Here is a 19,548-nt window from a genome sequence, read left to right on the forward strand (position 1 = left end):
CGGGAGCTCAGTTCTTCAGTCCAGTCCAGAGTCTCATTCCTCGCCATAGCCATGATCACCCGAGTTCCAGAAACCTCCGGAGTTCCAGACGTTCTCTTTCCAGTCAGCACGATCGTAGTTAGCAGTTTCATCGCCCGGAGTGGCAAACAATCTTTATTGCTCTTTCTTACTTAATCGCATTCTGTTTTCTTAGGGTTGGATTTGTTGCACTTTAAATATTTGCTTACTTTGAAGTATTAGTTGTGATCCAAACGTTTTATTGAGTATGAAGTTATTTTCCAGCATCGGTTCATGTTTAATTTCGCTTCTTTCTGCCTAGATAGCTTAGATCTAGCTGTTACGGTAATTTCCAGTGTGGAATCACATGTTTTAACTTCTATAGTTAATTTCTCTGAGTTTGCAAGTCTAGATAGCTGTTAGATTTTAGATCTGAATTAGTTAAGTGCGAAAACCCAGTTTACGTGATTTCTGCCACACTGCATGTTGACCAGTAAGCATAATTGCAGTTTCAGTGTTCGATCTTTTGATTCGAAGTTTTAATTGTAGATCTGTGTTCTTGAAGTTGTTAATCTGTGTTTTTATGGTGACGAATCTCTGATCTGATTTGATTTATGTTGAAGAAGACAACATCTCCATCCAAGTTTGGGACCACTTTAGCTTTTTAACAACTTTTTACTTTTGTCCTTACTTTTCAGCTGTTACTTTTCAGATCTGCAGGTCTAGTCACCTAACTACCTCTTTTCCTCTGATATTCCGTTTAGCCTTTTATAGTAAACTCGTACCTTCCACATTTATTAGCCAAACATCATCTTCCCCACTCACACGTACACAGCCGTCTGTTTAACATCTCTCTCGCCTCCTAGTCAGTAGAGTACCACCTTAAATTCCAGCCTAGATAAGTTTCAACCCAAAGCGTGGTAGCTAACCAAACCTTTCCAGAATATCACCACAATTCCCAAAACGCATTCATCTCTGTGGGATTCGACCCTTACGTCCACTATACTAGCCAGTAGAAAGGGGTTGAGGATTATTGATACCAGGTTCAGGATTAGCAGGGACTTCCATACTGATCAGTAGGATACACCCTTTGCTTGAAACGACACCTGCACAAACCTGCTCTTTCAGTATACGAAGAGTTTCATTACCATATATATATATATATATATATAGGGTTGTATTATATACCAAACTAATTTTAAACACTAAACGCCAAATACATCATTATATAATAATACGGAGTTCATTACAACTTTATTTGTAGTTCATTATAGGAAATTCTGAGATTTAAAAACAATGACATCATATGCATAATTTATAAATCTGAAGTTCATTATATGTTTGTTATTAGTTCATTATAATGAACTCCATGTTATCATATAATGATGTTGTTCGGCGTTTAAGGTTTAAGAGTGGTTCGGTATTGATCACAATCCTATATATATATATATATATGTATATATATATATATGTATATCTATATAGAGTCTCATTATTCACAAATCCACTCTTAAAGACCGAACCACCGAACCATACCAAATTAGGGTTTTTAGATCTAGTTTTTTATGGATGAGAGACACAAATTTATCAATTATTTTTGCCATCATCACGAGCCTATTTTAATTCATCCGAAGGCAAATAAGTTATACTTACATGTTACGAAGATTTAACTTCATTCCAGTAGGTTTTTACTTCATTCCAGTAGGATTATTACTTCATTCCAGTACGTAAATGCGGTTTCGCCATCGCGTGCCGTTCTTTCTCTCTACAATATCTATCACCACCGCCACAACGCTGATATGGTGTAATAAACACATGGAATGATGTAATAAATTATTGGAATGAAGTATCTGTAAAAGCATTTGAAATCCTACTGGAATGAAGTAAAAACCTTATCCAATGAAGTAATAACGTTTCTGAATGAAGTAATAAACACACTTGAATAAATTACATTTTTTAATGTAAATAAAGTAAAAACTCAAGTCAATGAATTCAAATGAAACATATGTTGAATCATTTCAAAACATACTGGAAGAAAGTAAAAATATGTTGTAGTTTCAAGGTATTACGTATGGAATGAAGTAATAAACCTATACAATGAAGTAAAATGAGCTTGTAATGAAGACCGAAAAATTTACACAGCAGCACATCTCATCAAAAAACTAGATCTAATGGCCCAGATTTGATCTCTATTTCGGTCTTTAAAATTGGTTCGACATTGATCACAACTCTCTCTCTATATATATATATATCTATATAGGGGTGTGATAAAATACAAACTCTCTAAAATACAAACTATACAAACTTTAATCATACTCACTTAATACAATTAATCAACGGTTAATATAAGAGATTTTTCTAATGTCAACATTTTGACATCGAAAAATCAGAATTTGGACACCCCCGTCGACAGAATTTGTACACTCCGTACATCCCCCGGTGACATAATTTGTACATTTCGTTGACATCGACCCCCGGTGACAGAATTTGTACAGTCCGTTGACATAATTTGTACACTCCGGTGACAGAATTTGTACACTCCGGTGACATAGTTTGTATAGTTTGTATTTTAGAGAGTTTGTATTTGATCACACCTCTATATATGTATGAAAGGTAATTATTATGTATATGTATAAATTGGCAGTGCATGTGTGACGTGTGTTATAGTATGTGATGAATACTAATAACATGCAGTTATGTTGTAATTTGATACCTAACAACTCCAATAGGCATGTTTGTTGATTGAGAAGTTCGATTAGTGCATAATTAAAGCATAGGTGCGAATAGGCGCAAACTTTCGGAAAAGACGTCATCCATCCCCGGCAACGGCGCCATTTGAAACGGTGGTGTGGCTCAGGGTGCTTAGGTGTCGTTCAAGCAAGGACATATCCTACTGGTCAGGATAGAGATCCTAACTAAGCCTAGACCCTGGTTTCAAAAATTCCTCAACCCACTCCTACTGATCAGTATAGTGGTGGTAAGGGTCGAATCCCACAGAGATGGTGCGTTAAAACTATTGTGGTGATATTCTGGATGGTTTGGTTAGCTACCACGCTCGGGTTGAGTCTCTACCTAGGCAAGAACTTAAAGGTAATTTCCTACTGACTAGAATGGGGAAAGTAGTGTAGAGGTGCAACTGTGTACGTGGAAATGGGGAGACATTTTTGTAACAGAAAATATTTGGAAGGTACGGGATTTTATTTCGGGCTAGACAGAATATTCAGAGGGTAGTGGTAGTCATGGTGACTAGGCTGACGGATCTGCAGGTTATAACTAAAAAGTAAAGGACAAAAAGCAAAAAAGCATCTAAAAAAGCAAAGTGGTCCCCAACATTAAACTTGGGCATCATCTTCTTCAACAACACAAACTAAAATCATAAAATAATTCCAGATTCAACACAGAAACACAGTTTATCAATTCGCGAACACAGATCCACAAATAAGAACACCAAATCTGAAATCAAACACAGAAACTGCAACTCCGCGTACTGGTCAACAGGAAACGAAACGCACTCAAACTAAACTTCACATGCAGCGATTCACTCACGATCGAACAGTTCCACGTTTAACTAAGGAAATTGCGACGGAAACAAGGAAAGAAAAGATTCAGCACTTAAAACACCAAGGAACCTTAGATCTAAGCTAACTAGGCGGAATAGGAAGGAAAATAAATCAACACAATAACCGAAATGGAAATCAACTTCATAGTATAAACACGTTCAGATCTTCAACAAGTACTTCAAAAGTAGAAAATATCCAAAAGCAACAAAGATCCAACGTAAAGAAAGCAAGTAAATTAAACTACGAAAGCGAATAAAAGTGTTTTGCCACTCCGGGCGATGGAATCTCTAAGCTACGGTCTTGCTGGTTGGAATGGACGATGTGGAACTCCGGGAACATCTAGATCTTCAAGTGATCATGGCAGTGGCGAGGAACTAGATTCTGGACTGGGCTGAAAGACTAAACTCCGAGAGAACTCTCCTAAAAGTGATGATGATGAATCCCCTTTCTCTCTCCCTGTGGCTTCCTTTTATAGAGAGGCTTACCCTTGATTTTTAGGGTAAGACCTTGCGGTGAAATGACTACTTTGCCCTTAATTGTGATTGAGCAGTCCCAGCTATCCTCCTTCTCCATCTCGAGCCATTTTTGCATGTATACTGGTCAGTACGTAATCGTCCTGACGCCCTTTTCACTTGAAGTGTCTGAAACTCTGCCTACTGGTTAGAACGCTTACCCTTCACGCTTAAGCAACTAGTTTTGCAGATATAATTCAATTATTCACATCATACTGACCCGTAACCTAGGCCTAGAATACGACTTATCAGTTATCAATACCCCTGATTCTAATTCATTAATCGAAACCGATCCATCACGGTGTCGTCTTTAATATTAGGATCCCCTTTAAACTTTCAATATTATGAACTTGAACTTTAATTTTAAACCTATAGATACATAGGTCACATAAGAATATAAATATTCTTACATTCTCCCACTTGACCTTTATATCGTCTTTATGGTTTAATAAACATAATGCGCACCTTTATATCAAGTTCGAAATTTCCTTTAAATACCATGATAAAATTAGAATTGATTGAATCATGGCGGTCACACATCATTAAGCGACATGATTCCTTCCATGTATCACAAACCACTTTCAACTTTACATTGTCCTTTCATTGAGATGAACTTTTATTCTCAATATATCATATGTTATACAATAACCATAATTGTATACAAACTATAATGATAACTTAGACCATCCGCAATAGGCGCCCAGCGACCGCCCAGCCGAGCGCCGGCGCTGGGCGGTTCGCTGGGCGGTCTATTGCAGCCGCCCAGCGGCTGAGTGGAGAGAGAAACCGCGCAGCGCTGGGCGGTTATGTGGCGCTGGGCGGTCGGCTGGGCGGTCCGTTCGGCGCTATTGCAGCGCCCGGATCGCCCAGCGCACCGCCTAGCGCGAAAATTAATTTTTTTTTTCCGAAACACTATATATACATGATTTGCTCGTCATTTTCATTCGCACCACTTGTTTTAACGAGTACTCTCTCTATCTTAATTTCAGTTCAAGATCAACAACGGGAAATGGATCTCAACAACGAGCCTAGTTCCGGGAGTAGCGGGTCACAAACTCCGACGATCCCTGTGGGAAGTGGATGGGGTCAGGTGCCCGGGTACTACAACATGTACCCGTGGCAGCAGATGATGCCCGGGGCCCCAATGGGGGGGAGTCCGCCGGGGGGGTTTCCGCCGATACCGGGGTGGGTACCCGGGATGCAGATGATGCCCGGGGGAGCACCGGTGACACAGTGGACTCCGGGGGTCGTACCGGCGACACAGTGGACTCTGGGGGTCGTACCGGCGACACAGTGGACTCCGGGGGTCGTACCGGCTACACAGGGGACTCCGGGGGTCGTACCGGCTACACAGGGGACTCCTGGGGGGTCCCCGGCGACGGCGGGGGATGTCTATCGCCCCAGTTTTGATTTTTCGACTGGGTCTTCGCACACATCGACCCAAACACCCTTGGGGTTTGATAGTTTCTCCTTAGATGAGTTGGGGTTTGATACTCTCGGAGCTCCGGAGACTCTAGTTCAAGGGAGGGGCAGTGCCGGGGCGTGGCGCCCCAAAGAAGAAGGGCAAGAAGAAGGTCGGCGAGTCGTCGCAGCCGGGTGAGGAGGAGGTACGAAGGAGGTGGACGGACGACGAGAACGTCGCGCTCAGCAAGGCGTGGGTGAGTGTTTGCGACGATCCTCTCGTTTCGAACGAGCAAAGGATCGTCAACATGTGGGGCAAGATAGCAGCAGCCTACCAGAGATTTTGCCCGGAGGGGAGGCCCCGCAACGGGGAGGATTGCCGGAAGGGCTGGAACCGAATCAGGGCGGCGGTCTCCCGATTTTCAGGTTTGTACACCAACGCACTCCGCATGATGAGCAGTGGCCAAACGGAGGATGACTGCAGGAGAATAGCGGAGAAAGCCTTCCCACTGAAGGGTTTATACAAGGACTTCACCTACTGGAACTGCTATCTTGTACTGGGCGAGTCCGAGAAGTTCCGAGTAGGTGTCGACTATGGCTGGCCGAAGAAGCAACGACTGAACTACACCGGCGATTACAGCGGCAGCAGCGGAGGTTCCCACGACCTCCCCGAGACGACGCAGGAGTTCCCCACGCCGCGTTCGGTCGGTGGCCGACCTCGCCCGATTGGGCGCAAGCGCACTCAGCAGGCGGCAAGAGGGAACGCCGGGGCTTCCCAGGAGGTCCAGTCGGCATCCCCCTTGGCCAATCCACCCAGGAGCTCAAATTCTTCGCTCGCGCCCAAACGCGCGCTCAGTTGATCAAGACGATGGCCGAATGGCGGGTGGAGAAGAGCGTGCTTCAAACCTTGCTCATGAGCCTGCAGGACGAGTTGGAGGCTATACGGAGGGAGACCGGTGGCGGCGGCAGCGGCGTAGGCGGCGGAGGCGACGGCGATGGTGGCGGCGGCGATGGTGGCGACGGAGGCGACGACGACGGAGACGAGGAGTGAATTGTCACTCTTTTTTATTAATGTATTTTTTTAAAAAATTAATGTACTTTTTTTAAATTATTGTACTTTTTTAAATTTTAATAGTATTATTAAACTTTTCCCGTATATGTCTCGTAAATTAAATTCCGTATATTGTGTGATTGTTAATTATGTCATTTTATATAATTGTTATTAGTGATGTGGCTATTGATGTGGCTGGGCTATTTATGATGTGGCTAGGCTATGGCTGGGCTATTTATGATGTGGCAGGAGGATTTTTAGTGCTGATGATGTGGCAGTGGCTAGGCTATGGCTGGGCTATTGCTGGGCTATTCCTATTGTGGATGGCCTTAGAGTGATTTTCTACTTTTTCATATGTACCAATTAAGTTTAGTCAATTATTTTTTATTCAAAATAAAATATCTAATTAATTTTTTATTGTTACGTATCTATTTTATATTTTCTTTATCTTTCTTATATTATTCTTCTCTCATTTTTTTCAATTTAATTTCTTAATTTCGTTCTCAAACGTTTTAACTCAATTAAATCTTAATTGAGATGAATGGAGTAATACAAAATAGAGATATAAAATTGGTAGCTGTTTACATGAGTGATTTAAAAATTTTAACTTATTACATGAGTTAAAACTTTATGAATCCGAAATAAATCATGCCAGCATGATGATGAGCGTGACAACAACCCATCATCATTCAAGTCCACAGGCTTCAACATTAATCCATTCCCGCCACAAAATAAAAAAGAAAAGGGTAAAAATTAAAAACTAAATTAACGTATATATCCCACTTCCGACGACGCGTGTCATATCGAACACGATTAATTGATATTAATAAATTGGACTCCATCCGTCCGCAGTTAGACCATCCACTACGCGTCTCACCGGCGTCTCGCGTCTCGTCCCGGCAAGACGGGACGCCGGCGCGACGCGTTGCAGCCTCCATCTCGTCCCGTCTCGTCCCGGCGAGCCACGAGACGGGCTGTCTCGCCATGCGCCGAGGCGACGTGGAGCAACCCGGCGTCGTGCGTGAAGCCCACTCGCCGGCCCGCGAGTGGGCGTCGTCACGTGCTGACGCAATAAATATTTATTTTTTTAAAATTCGAATTTAAATAAAAAAAAAAAAATTGTAACGGTAATAATACCGTTTTTTTGTTTTTTTTTTTATAATTTTTTTGATTTTTTATTAATTTTTTTACTCTATAAATACTCCTAAATTCATCCTCATTTCACACACAACTACACATCTATTCTTCCTATCATCTAAATTTTCTCTCAAATTTTCTCTCAAATTTTCATAAACCAACTCAAGATGTCCGGCGACGGCGACGGCAACTACGACGGTTCCGGCTCCGGCGGGTGGGATCTCAACGCGTTCGGCGATTGGGAGACCATGATCAACACATTGGACGGTTCGTCAACCCCTGGGACTCAGGGTTCGGCGACGCCGGGGGGTACCAACCACCCAATTTTGACCTTGATGGATATGTCCGTCCCTCCGCCACGCGGTATTCGCAGGGATTATCCCAGATCCGGGAGGATTTTCCCGGTGGCACTGGCGGTGGAGGTGGCCGAGGCGGTGGAGGTGGCACTGGCGGTGGAGGTGGCCGAGGCGTTGGAGGTGGCACTGGCGGTGTACAACCCCAGGCGGGCGAGGACGAGGAGGAAGAAGAAGAAGAGGATCTTGGTCGGCATCCGTACAGCAACTTCGAAACGATGGCGGTGTACAACGCCTGGATCACGGTCTCGTACGATCCCATCGTCGGGAATCAGCAAGGAAGGGCCGAGGCGAATCAAGCCAGCCGGCCTCGGGCTCGCGGGGAGGCTCGGACACACTTATGGTGGCGTACATGACCGCCACAATGGCGGACACTTCCCACTTCTCGTACGCCCAATTCACGGCCTGGTGGAACGGAATTGTTGCTATGGCAGCACAACTTGACTTTCCGACACCCCCTAAACCTCGACCGCCTCCAGAGGATGATTCGCCGGCGGAGTAGTTTTTTTTTTATTTTGTGTTTTTTTTATTTTGTGTGTTTATTTAGTTTGTGTGTTTTTTAATAAAGTGTTGTTTTTAATAAAGTGTGTTTGTTTAAATTGAATTGGGTAGAAAAAAAAATTCTAAATGAAATTGAATGAATAGTAATTAAGGGACTCTATAGAGACGGTTAAGAGACGGAGCGTTGCAGGTTCCGTCCCTTAGTTAAGGGATGGGGGAAAAAAGGACAGTGGGGCCCTCAAATAGTGCTCAAATAGTAGTTAAGAGACAGTTTAAGGGACGGTATAGAGACAGCGTAGTGGATGGCCTTAGGAGTCTCATTTCTTGGCGACACGGGTTTTAAGAAATGTTAAGAAAAGTGGGTAGAAAAAAGTTAGGGGAATAGAGGTCCCACTTGTATATATGAGTTTTAAATGAAATGTGAGTGAAATGAGTGAGTGGAAGGTGGAACCCTGTAACCATTTATGATAAAAGTGAATCGGGACTTCTATTCGTGGACGGACTAAAATAGAAAAACGGGACTCCTATTCACGGACGACGGAGGGAGTATCTATTTGTGAAAAAAAATGATTATGATTATTTCGTCCACCTTAAGAATATAGACTTTTCCAGATATTCCTTAGAAATTTTATAATATTAATTTAAGATTTAAATAATTCCTTGACATTTTATTTAACAATTACTCCATCGGAGTGATGATTGCTAACTAATTTTTGTTTCGGCGGCGACAAATTTGAAAGCTCACATTCTCATTTTGTCGAACACATAGTCATCCATTTTCTTGGCAGAGGAAAAGCTCGAGAGTTTGCATCATCAATGGCGACCAAAGTTTACATTGTGTGAGTTCCGGTTTAAATTGGCGATAATTTCATACTTGTATCTAATTCTGTTTTTTGTTTTCTGTTGAGCATAATTGTAATTCCGCTGTAGTTTTTTTTTTCCATTTCAATAACTTGGGTCGTTTTTTTCTGTTTGAATTTCGAGATGGTACGCTTTAATTTTTGGTGATGATTCTTGATTCGTGTTTCTTGATTTTGCAAGACTTGTAATTTTTGGAATGACCAGTCTGTAAAACTATGCAGTATTAGCTACGATTTAGTCTGCAAATCATTCAAAATAGTTCGTTTTGCCTAAGAGGGGGTTTAATTGGAGTGATAAACCATGGGATTAAGTAAAGAGAAGGATGGTCAAACAAGTCTAAAGTAATTGATCCATCGAAGTTAATGGTAGATTAGCTTGGATTGCACTGAATAGTTTCATGTTTGCAAGTTAATTATTGCTTAATTTGATGACTTATCTTCTGTTCATAAAACTTGGTGAAAGCCTGAAAATGAACATCTACTTGAGAAAATTATATCTAGACCTCTGAATTTTTAGAAGTTCTTTCCTTTGTAACTCTAAATTTTGAAGAATATGATGTAATCTCCTCAGAACTTTGAAAAATATCTAATTGGTGTGGAATATCATCTGTGTAAATCTGAACAACTTAGTCCTTTTTCCGAAGTATTTTTGTTATGTATAAGATGTTAAAATTGACATTTTTTCAATGTAAGTTGATCTATGCTTGAACAAGCACCAGTTGTTGTTGCATATATTTTAGTATTTTATTATTATTTATCATTGCAAGAGTGGGGTGAGAATTAGTGGTGATCTATTACAGCTCGAAATACACACCCTTCATTGTCCCTGACTTGAAATAAGAACCTGTCGTTTGCTTCAATCCAATGGAGTATTCATTTGTTATGGATTCAAGTTCCATAAAGCTATGTAGTATTTCTGAAATACTGGATGCTTGAACTAACGTATATTAGTAGAAATTCTCATGATTCTGGTGTACATCTATTCTTACTCAGAAAATCTTGAAGGATCTTCTGTTATTATGATGCATGACATTGATGATATTCCTTTCATCCATTACCGGACTGTGCGGTTTGCAAGATTATATCTAATGATTATATATGTATTATGATTGGTTCATGAGTTTGAGTCTCACAACTTAATCCTAGATGGATAATCATATGATAATTAGTAGTCATAGTCACCCCCTCCAACTAAAATAATCCCAAATTTAATCCTAGATCTAGATGGATAGTCATAAGATAATGAGTCATGCTAACCGAACGACACCTACAGGTACTATTCTATGTATGGACATGTGGAGAAACTCGCTGAAGAGATAAAGAAAGGAGCTGCATCAGTTGAAGGAGTTGAAGCCCAGTTATGGCAGGTAACAGCTCTCTTTCCGCATTCTCTGCAAGCTGTGATGATAAAATTTGAATTGTGTTACTATACTCTACTAAATATGAAGTGGGTTATCATGAATAAAAATATCAAAATCTGTACGGCCAGATGGCTGCAATTGTTGGCAAGTTTTGGATCTAATTTTGCAGAGTAAACTTGGATATCATCGATTCTTCCCTTACTTGGGTGGAATATGAATAGGCCTGTGTGTATTGTTTGATTAGAAATGATTTACGTAGCTACTTATATTGAAAGAATTTAACATTGTGTGTAACTATGCTATAGGTTCCTGAAACACTATCTGATGATGTTCTGACGAAAATGAGCGTGCCTCCAAAGAGTGATGTCCCTATTATCACGCCTAATCAGCTCTCTGAGGCTGATGGCTTCATATTCGGCTTCCCTACAAGGTTTGGCATGATGGCTGCACAATTCAAAGCATTTTTTGATGCTACTGGAGGCCTATGGAGAACACAACAGCTCGCTGGCAAGCCTGCTGGAATCTTCTACAGCACTGGATCTCAAGGTGGTGGCCAGGAGACTACAGCGTATGTTCTCCCACAATCACATTTTAACCTTACGATATTTCACGTTTTATCTGTATCTCCAACGGCTCATGATCAACAAACTCTCTCTCTTATGAATTTATACTCGTACGAGAGGTAACTCATATATAGCCGTGTTTTGCTAGAGAAATTACTGACAGTTTATTATTTGATGCATTACAGATTGACTGCCATCACTCAGCTTGTTCACCATGGCATGATCTTTGTGCCGATCGGGTATACATTTGGAGCTGGCATGTTCGAAATGGAGAAGGTTAAAGGTGGAAGCCCCTATGGAGCTGGGACTTATGCCGGTGATGGTTCAAGAAGCCCATCCGAGCTTGAATTGCAGCAGGCTTTTCATCAAGGGAAATACATTGCCACAATTGCCTTGAAACTGAAGGGAGGAGCTGCCTAATCTCTATTCCAGATCATAAATTTTCTTATTTTTCCAAGATTCTACATGTTTATTTGCTGAGATGTCACTCTATTTCTTGCTCTGCTACTCTTGTTCTACTTAATACAATCTCTGTCCCAGTGTCGTAACTTTGCCTACCTTAAATTTGAAGTGGCATTTATATGTTAAAAGTATTGTTTCTGAAATTATGTTATCCAGTTATGTTTATGGTTGTTTGGTGTACCTTTTTCCTAGCTGCAACTGTGAATATTAGAAATGGGTCACTCACCCCTTAAAAGGTCTCATAAGGGGGAGGGTTATCCACACTTATATAGATTAGATGGGATCTTTACTAAGTCGATGTGGGACAGAATTTAGAGGATTTAACACGCCCCCTCACGTGTGGGCCGGAAAGGACATCGGTCTTCCATCACGTGGGTAGGCAATGCAAGAGAAACCATCATCGATGTGGGCCGGAAAGGACATCGGTCTTCCACTCGTGAGGTAGATAAGAGATAAAGAGAAAACCATCATCGACTTGGGCCCGCTCTGATACCATATTAGAAATGGGCCACTCACCCCTTAAAAGGCCTCATAAGGGGGAGGGTTATCCACACTTATATAGATTAGATGAGATCTTTACCAAGTCGATGTGGGACAGAATTTAGAGGATTTAACAGTGAACTTAAAACTTAATCTCTCCGTTCTAAGAAAGATGACCTTTTTTGAATGACATAAGTTTTGTATAATGTTATTTTATATATTAAATAGAGATAGAATAAAGTAAAAATAAAAATTTTTTTATTTTAGTAATGGCATCTCGGTCGGAAAAAATGGGTTTATTTCGTTGGGATGGAGGGATTATTTAAATATTGAGAAATCTAAACTTTCAATGCGTCATCTTACGAAAGCACGAGGTCATCTATTTTATGTAATGTTTTTGGACATAATTTTGTCATCTTAAAAAAATGAACCATACTTTTTTGTATGTAATTTAAATACAGAAAACGCTTCCTAAGTTAACTATTTAAAGACCATTTTATAATTTTAAGACATCTACCTCATGTCCTCTCCCGTTCCATAATAGTGGAAGTATTTCTTTCAGGTACGAAGATTAAGGAAAAAGGTGTGTAATGTAATTTAAAACATAATAAAATAGGAGATAGGAAAAAAATATAGATAATAAAGTAAGAGAAAGGGAAAAGTAAGAGTGAGAAAATGTGTTACTTTTACTAAAAAAAATTATTCTACTACTATGGAGCACCCAAAAGAGAAAAACGACTCTATTACTATGAAAAGCTCAAAATGAAAAAATGACTCTAATACTATGAAACCGAGGGAGTACTATTTAAAGATTCATTTACTTTTTTCCACTATTTTCTTTTAATATGCTTATTTTATATTTCATCTAAAAATAAATCCACATTTTACTATTTTTTTTATTCAATGTTCTTCTTAAAATCAAACAATTTTTTAAAACTCGTATGGGCAAGAATAGCTCTTTCCACTGTGGACTGATAGAGTGTATATAATTGAAGCAAAATATATTTGGCAGACAGATGACTGAGTCTGGTTGTAGTGTTAATAACTCTCTTTTCCAGCCACAGTTGTCGAATTCGCACATATTCCTGATTGAACACCTCCATTTCTCAAACCTACTAATACCAAAATATCTGTGACTATTATCGAATTAATTACTTCCAGCGACCAAAATATATTCATTGCTGCCGTATGAATGATAAGTTTATCTCAAGAAACTTCACACTTGTTGGTGCTAACTAGTAAAGTATTTTTTAATAATCTGTAAATTCATATTTCATAAGGGTTCGTTTGATTGCCCTGATAGGGTAAGATAAGCCCTCTTATCTAGGGTGTGTCTAGTTTTTGATTGCCCTGATAGGCTTACCCAAATACCCGGTATACAACCACCAACCCGGTTGTGATTAAGATACCACCCATGTTTTGCTGCATATGGCTGTCTCGGTGATAGGCTCCGATACGAGCTTATGCTATGGATCCCGATTGTGAAATTTGAATGTGTCTTGTGTGATTGCCAAAAAGACCCTTTTATATTTGTGCTTCAATTTCAAGTGAGCAGATTGTGATGGTGTTAGATTAGTTTAAATAGACTTTTGCTCGCAGATTCGGCCATTTTGTTCCGTGATTTATTCGCAGATTCACAGATTTGGTAAGCCGAAGATTTGGTAAGCACTTTATTTCGGTTAATGGTTCGATATTGCATAATTTTGAACTCAATTGTTTGTTGGGTTGATGGAAATGAATCGATTGAATTGCTCGCAGAGTCCCCATCCACTAATTGTGAGTTGTTGATTTGAATTGCTCTCAATTGTTTGTTGGCTTCAATGGGTAACGCCGACGATTCTCGAAAGGTATGCAATCTGCCTTCGGCACCGAATAGAAATTGAGTTGAATGTCTAAATTTAACATATGCACAATTGCACTTAGCGATTTAAAAGTTTCCGTAGTTTGGGTTTGTTTGGATTATGTTGTGTTTATGCTCCTATTATGTTGAAATCAAGAAATGTTATAAGATTGCTTACTAGTTGAAGTCTCTTTTGTTGTGTTTTAGCATTTTTGATAATATTGTGTTTCCATCACCATTGTTTGCAATTGGTTTCATGTCCACAGACTAACATGACCACCGTGGTGCTTCTGATAGAAGAGATTATACGGAACCACCAAATTAACATGCTTCTCATATCTCTGATGATCACACTACTTTTCCCTCAAAATCGGAAGCGTAAGCGTTGGGATCGACTAGGTCAGTCTGTAGTTCTAGATTCTATTCCAGATCATGTGCGTCATCTAGATAGGCTTGTGCGTGTGACAGATAGAGCTTGTGTGGATAATCTGAGAATGGATATGAATACTTTTGGGCGTCTATGCCGTATTCTCCGTGACCGCGTAGGACTAATAGACCAGAAACAAGTGACTGTCGAAGAACAAGTGGCCATGTTCTTGTGTGTGTTAGCTCATCACAAAAAATCCCGCATAGTAGGTTACAATTTCATGCGATCATCTCAAACCGTCTCCAAATATATACACACTGTACTCCATACAATCATTTTAGTTACATTAGCGTCTGCATTGGCTACAATCATTTTAATTAACATACAAACCCTGTCAACAAAGTGTGTAAATAGGCAACATAATTAAGGCAACATCCAAAAAAGCCATTGATAATTAGCAGCAGTTTCAAAATAACATCACTACATTGTTCTCTCATATCACACAGAATGAGGTAGTAATTATCAAAAGTAAATGGACTCCCTATGGTAACTATTACAGCTTATCATCAGCTTCCAATAGATCAAACACAAAGGCTGCACGAGCAGTTTCGGGCAAGCCGCAAAACAGATCAAGGAGTTCGGGTTCTTTAACCAGTTTCTTGGAAATATAGAATTGTAGCTTGAGAGATAATCCTGGAATACCTTTCCGTTGATCAAAGACCTCAGACCTCTTGTTGCTCAGATCGAACTCATACCCAATCCTAGTCGAAATCTCTTTCAAACGTTCATTTGTGTCTGTGTGAATCTGACCCATGAGAGTTATAACTCCATCCATCTTGTCTTCTACTTTTTGTTTCTTTAGCACCTTCTTGAAAACTTATTTTCCTCTCATTGAACCTGATCCAGAAGCAGCCCCTATCGTGGTTCCTGTCCCCCCTAAAGCCTCTCCTCCTGGACTCACACCTACATCAGCACCAACTCCAGGCCCTCCTACTTCGGTGGCGGACTGGCTCTCATCAATCATCACAGGCATGACACCTTCCGGGAATACCATGTCAGGAAATAGATCTTGTAAACTCATGTGCGTAGATGTCTCATCCGCGGCTTGAGGCTCATCAGAGACCGGAGCTTCATCTTTGTTCCCGTAAATGGTCCTCGCAGCAGCACCAACGTCTATACGTTTCTCACCATCAGCGCGGTCGTTTCCAAAAACCTCCTTCCAGTCTTCGTATTGAGGCCATGATTTGTTCCGCATATACTTGGCATGCCTGTCTCTCTGGACGCAAACAATCACAGCTTAATATTAGCAATTAGCAACACTTATATAAATAGAACTTATATAACCTACAAGTAAAGTGCATCTCACAACATTTCAGTTTGCAACATGGTTTCGAATAACATAATACATACCTTACAAAATAAAGCCCATTGCTCGTCATCGCATTCAATTCGGTAGGTACCATCCGAATTGAACCCAATGCCGCTGTAGCTAAGCATCGTCTTAAGTGATCCGTAGTTCCTCTTCCAAGTAGTGATTTTTGAGTAGATATGCGGGTGTGGCATTATGTCGGTCTTTGGAAATTCACTCTTTATCGCCTCCCGCGCCCGAACAAGGTAACCATTGCGAAACCCATTGTCGGACTTCCATCCGTTAGCTGCCAACTCCTTTAAAGTTGCCATATGGATTTCTTCCTCACGAGCCGACCAAATGCGTCTCGACCTGTCGGATTTCGCGTTCCTGTTTGACCCCAAATCCTTGCTACCTAACATCACAAAACACCCAATTTAACGGCATGCCGAATATATTTCTGATTTCCATTAGAATAGCAACAACATAAACCTAACAGCCTATTACCCTCTGGGCTTCCATCGTCTTCGCTACCTTCGGTGTGTTGTGAGGCCATATCAATCAAGCTGTACACTACACGGCATTGCAAATTCATTAGCTACCCTATCAATCCAGACAAAACATACAGCAACAAAGCAATATAGTACATGATTCTGAGTTTCGCAAACGGAATATTTATATGGCGCAAAACACAGAGCAATAAACCTCAATAACGGCATTTTAATTGTGCAGATCTTTAAACCTAGCCAATTATGATTCTGAGTTTCTCGTCTGAGGTATGTGAGATTTTCGCACAATCCATCACCAAATAATTCCACAATCAAAAAATCAATCTATCCACAAACGCGAAGCAAGAATAGAAAAACATGGCTTGTCACAGTGGTGTTGGAGATAGATACATACCCGGCGGCGACGCTGGCTTCAGTGGATGGAGTTCGTCGAGCTACCGCTGCTGGATTGATAGGGAATGTAATGGCGCTAGAAGCGTGATTTAGGCGGCAGATTATAAATTTTGGTATGGATGAATTAGGGCTTTGAGGACAGACATGGAAGTATGAAATTATTTTGAGGGCAAATATGACAATCGAACTCCGAATCAGCACTTTGCATATAACAAAACAAAGACAGTGTAAGCTATCTGATAGATTATATCAGGGCAACCAAACGCCATATTTCGGAGAACTATCTCATGAACTATCAGCAATATCTTACGGCATCCGATATGATTCACCTATCTCATATCGCCATATCCGGGCAATCAAACGCGCCCTAAGTATATCATTATTATCTGGCTAATTAGGATATATTGGAGTAGTAATGGAATAGCTATTACATAAACTCTTAGTTAGTGCTTCTATCCAATTAATTATAGTCAATTCATTAAGATGGCAAGTAGATACAGGAGATACTTATTACATGACATAAAGAAAAAGAATTTATGCTTGTTTTGGATAAACTTTTGTGGAGAAGGAACAGCACAAATAAGGTTATAGTATCTTCACGACACTAGAAATCTTTCCAGTATGTAAAACTTGTCTACCACATATCATATATACTGCAGATCTAGAAATAAAAGAAATTAATTATTTAATTTAATTATTTCATAAAAAGATTAATTGCGTCAGAAGATGATGCTGTAGTGTGAGGGTAATCATGAATAATAATATTATTCAATAATGTTGCGAGGATTTGTGATTTCTTTTTGTATTGGTTTATGCTTCTAAGCAAAGCAATTATGTCTCTATGATCTTTAACCAAATATAAGAGCATCCCCATCCAAGCATGGAAGTGGGTCCTACATTTATTTATTTTTTACTCCCTTCTCTTCCCAAGAGCACAACACCCACATCCATGCTCTTCCGCAAGGACATGCTCAAGGGTCTCACCGTTCTATTATTCAGTTTAAATAAAACCATTTCCACAATATTAGAATGCATTAAAAATACCCGGAATACTATTACAAATCACTAAAAAATTAAAAATTACATAATTAAAGTCCTAAAAATTAAAAATTACATAATTAAAATCCTAAAAAATAAAAATTACATAATTAAAATCCTACAAATTAAAAATTATAGATGAAATTTTTTGTGTGGAAATGGGGGTATTTATAGATGAAAAATGTGAATTTTGGGGGAAAAATGAAAAATAAAGTAAAAGTGGGAAGAAAACAGATATAATTTATTGGGAAGTGGGAATTTTTTTTATTTAAAAATGGTTTTTTTAAATTAAATTCGAATTTAAAAAAAAATAGAAAAAGCCAACGGCATTGCCGTTGGCCAATAGGAGGCTGCCACGTCGACCTGCTCAGCAGCACGGACGTGCTCTTATTATCGAGCAATGTCGTGTTGTTGGCACGAGCACAACGGTGGACGGGCTGTGTCGCGCCACTGGCACGGACGCCGTCTGCCCCGGAGAGTGGCGATGGGGATGCTCTAATACCAGGTACTTAAATGAGGGCTATGTACAGGTATCATTACATCTATCTCTATGTGTATATTGCTAGTAATACACTCCCTTTTTTCCCATAAAGTTTGAATTTACGATTTGGGTATTGAGTTTTAAAAAAATTTAAACAAATAAGATATACATTGGTGGACTGACGAAAATGATAAAATGAGACGATTACTAGTGGACGCAAGGAGTAATTGTATTTGTAGTATGAGTGGAGAAATAATCTCACTTTTACACTTTTCTATATTGTGAGTTGATATTTCTAAGTTCCAAGATAGTTAATGTGTTTCTTTAATTTGACACAAGATTTAAAAAATTGATATATAAATGTTAAAATGATGAGATTAATGTAGGAGGAAAAAACAAAATAAAAGAGTTAAAGTTAACGACAAAATAATCTTTTTGCTAAAAAGAAAATGATTCAATTACTTTTCTAATTGTTCGAAACATTACTATTCAACTAGTACTTTGAAACGGAAGGAGTATTATTTTGTAAAGTTATTGTAAATAAACTGTGTTAGTGAATATATTATTGTAACAATTTGTGAGAAGTAGTGCAAAAAATTAGTAGTACTGTTTTTGTGAGATAGACAACAAAAGAAAATTATTTTAATATTTTATGGAACAAAAAGAAAGTAATGCCTTTGTGTTAGTGAGTTTCGTTATTTCCGGAAATGAAAAAAAGAAGAAAAAGAAATATAAGTTGATCATATGAAAAATCCATTCCCAGTGTTGTTTGGTTAACATTACTCCTATGAAGGAGTATGTAAAATTGAAAAAAACAAAGAATTTGTAATGATTAAAGGTAAAATGGAAAATTTTGTATCATGAACTCATGATTCTACAGAATTCTGAAACGGAACTCTCAGAAAATAAAAATTATTTTAAAATAAGATACTTATGGAGTAACTATATTTGGTTATTAAATGGTAACCAAAAATGTATCACAACTGAATGTGATGAATGAATGATGCTGCCGCCATTCAATTAAATGGGGTATGAATAAACATATGTTTTACTTGACTTGCACACTAGTACCAATCAATTTAGTGGGAAGTACTGTTACATTAGTACGAAAAAAAATATTATCCACAATATATATTATGCTATAATGACATTTTACTTCTTCAGTTGTCTAGAAAATATTTTTAATTCTTAATTTTCTTATTTATTTTTAAAAATTTATAGTCTAAAATAGATTCTTTGTATTTGCTTGAATATATTTTTATCCAACAAATTAAATGAAATAGTTTTTGGTCCTAAATACTCCATTATCCATATTATAGGTTTCGTAAGACGGT

The 19,548-nt window shown here is 39.1% G+C and overlaps 1 protein-coding gene across 1 annotated transcript; it reads left to right on the forward strand.

Annotated features, from left to right (window-relative positions):
* Positions 1 to 9,189: 9,189 nt before the first annotated feature.
* Positions 9,190 to 11,901, forward strand: LOC121783248 (probable NAD(P)H dehydrogenase (quinone) FQR1-like 1). The gene is made up of 4 exons (XM_042181263.1): positions 9,190 to 9,351; positions 10,646 to 10,739; positions 11,039 to 11,301; positions 11,482 to 11,901. The coding sequence occupies exons 1-4, from the start codon at positions 9,329 to 9,331 to the stop codon at positions 11,714 to 11,716; spliced, it is 615 nt and encodes a 204-aa protein (XP_042037197.1). The 5' UTR covers positions 9,190 to 9,328; the 3' UTR covers positions 11,717 to 11,901.
* The last annotated feature ends 7,647 nt before the right edge of the window (positions 11,902 to 19,548 follow it).

Source organism: Salvia splendens, chromosome 21 (assembly GCF_004379255.2).
Source record: "Salvia splendens isolate huo1 chromosome 21, SspV2, whole genome shotgun sequence".
Lineage (NCBI taxonomy): Eukaryota > Viridiplantae > Streptophyta > Magnoliopsida > Lamiales > Lamiaceae > Salvia > Salvia splendens.

Coding starts and splice junctions, on each gene's coding strand:
- LOC121783248 (XM_042181263.1), top strand. CDS start 9,329: ATGGCGACCAAAGTTTACATTGT. Junction 9,352..10,645: donor GCGACCAAAGTTTACATTGT/GTGAGTTCCGGT, acceptor CGACACCTACAG/GTACTATTCTATGTATGGAC. Junction 11,302..11,481: donor GGTGGCCAGGAGACTACAGC/GTATGTTCTCCC, acceptor GATGCATTACAG/ATTGACTGCCATCACTCAGC.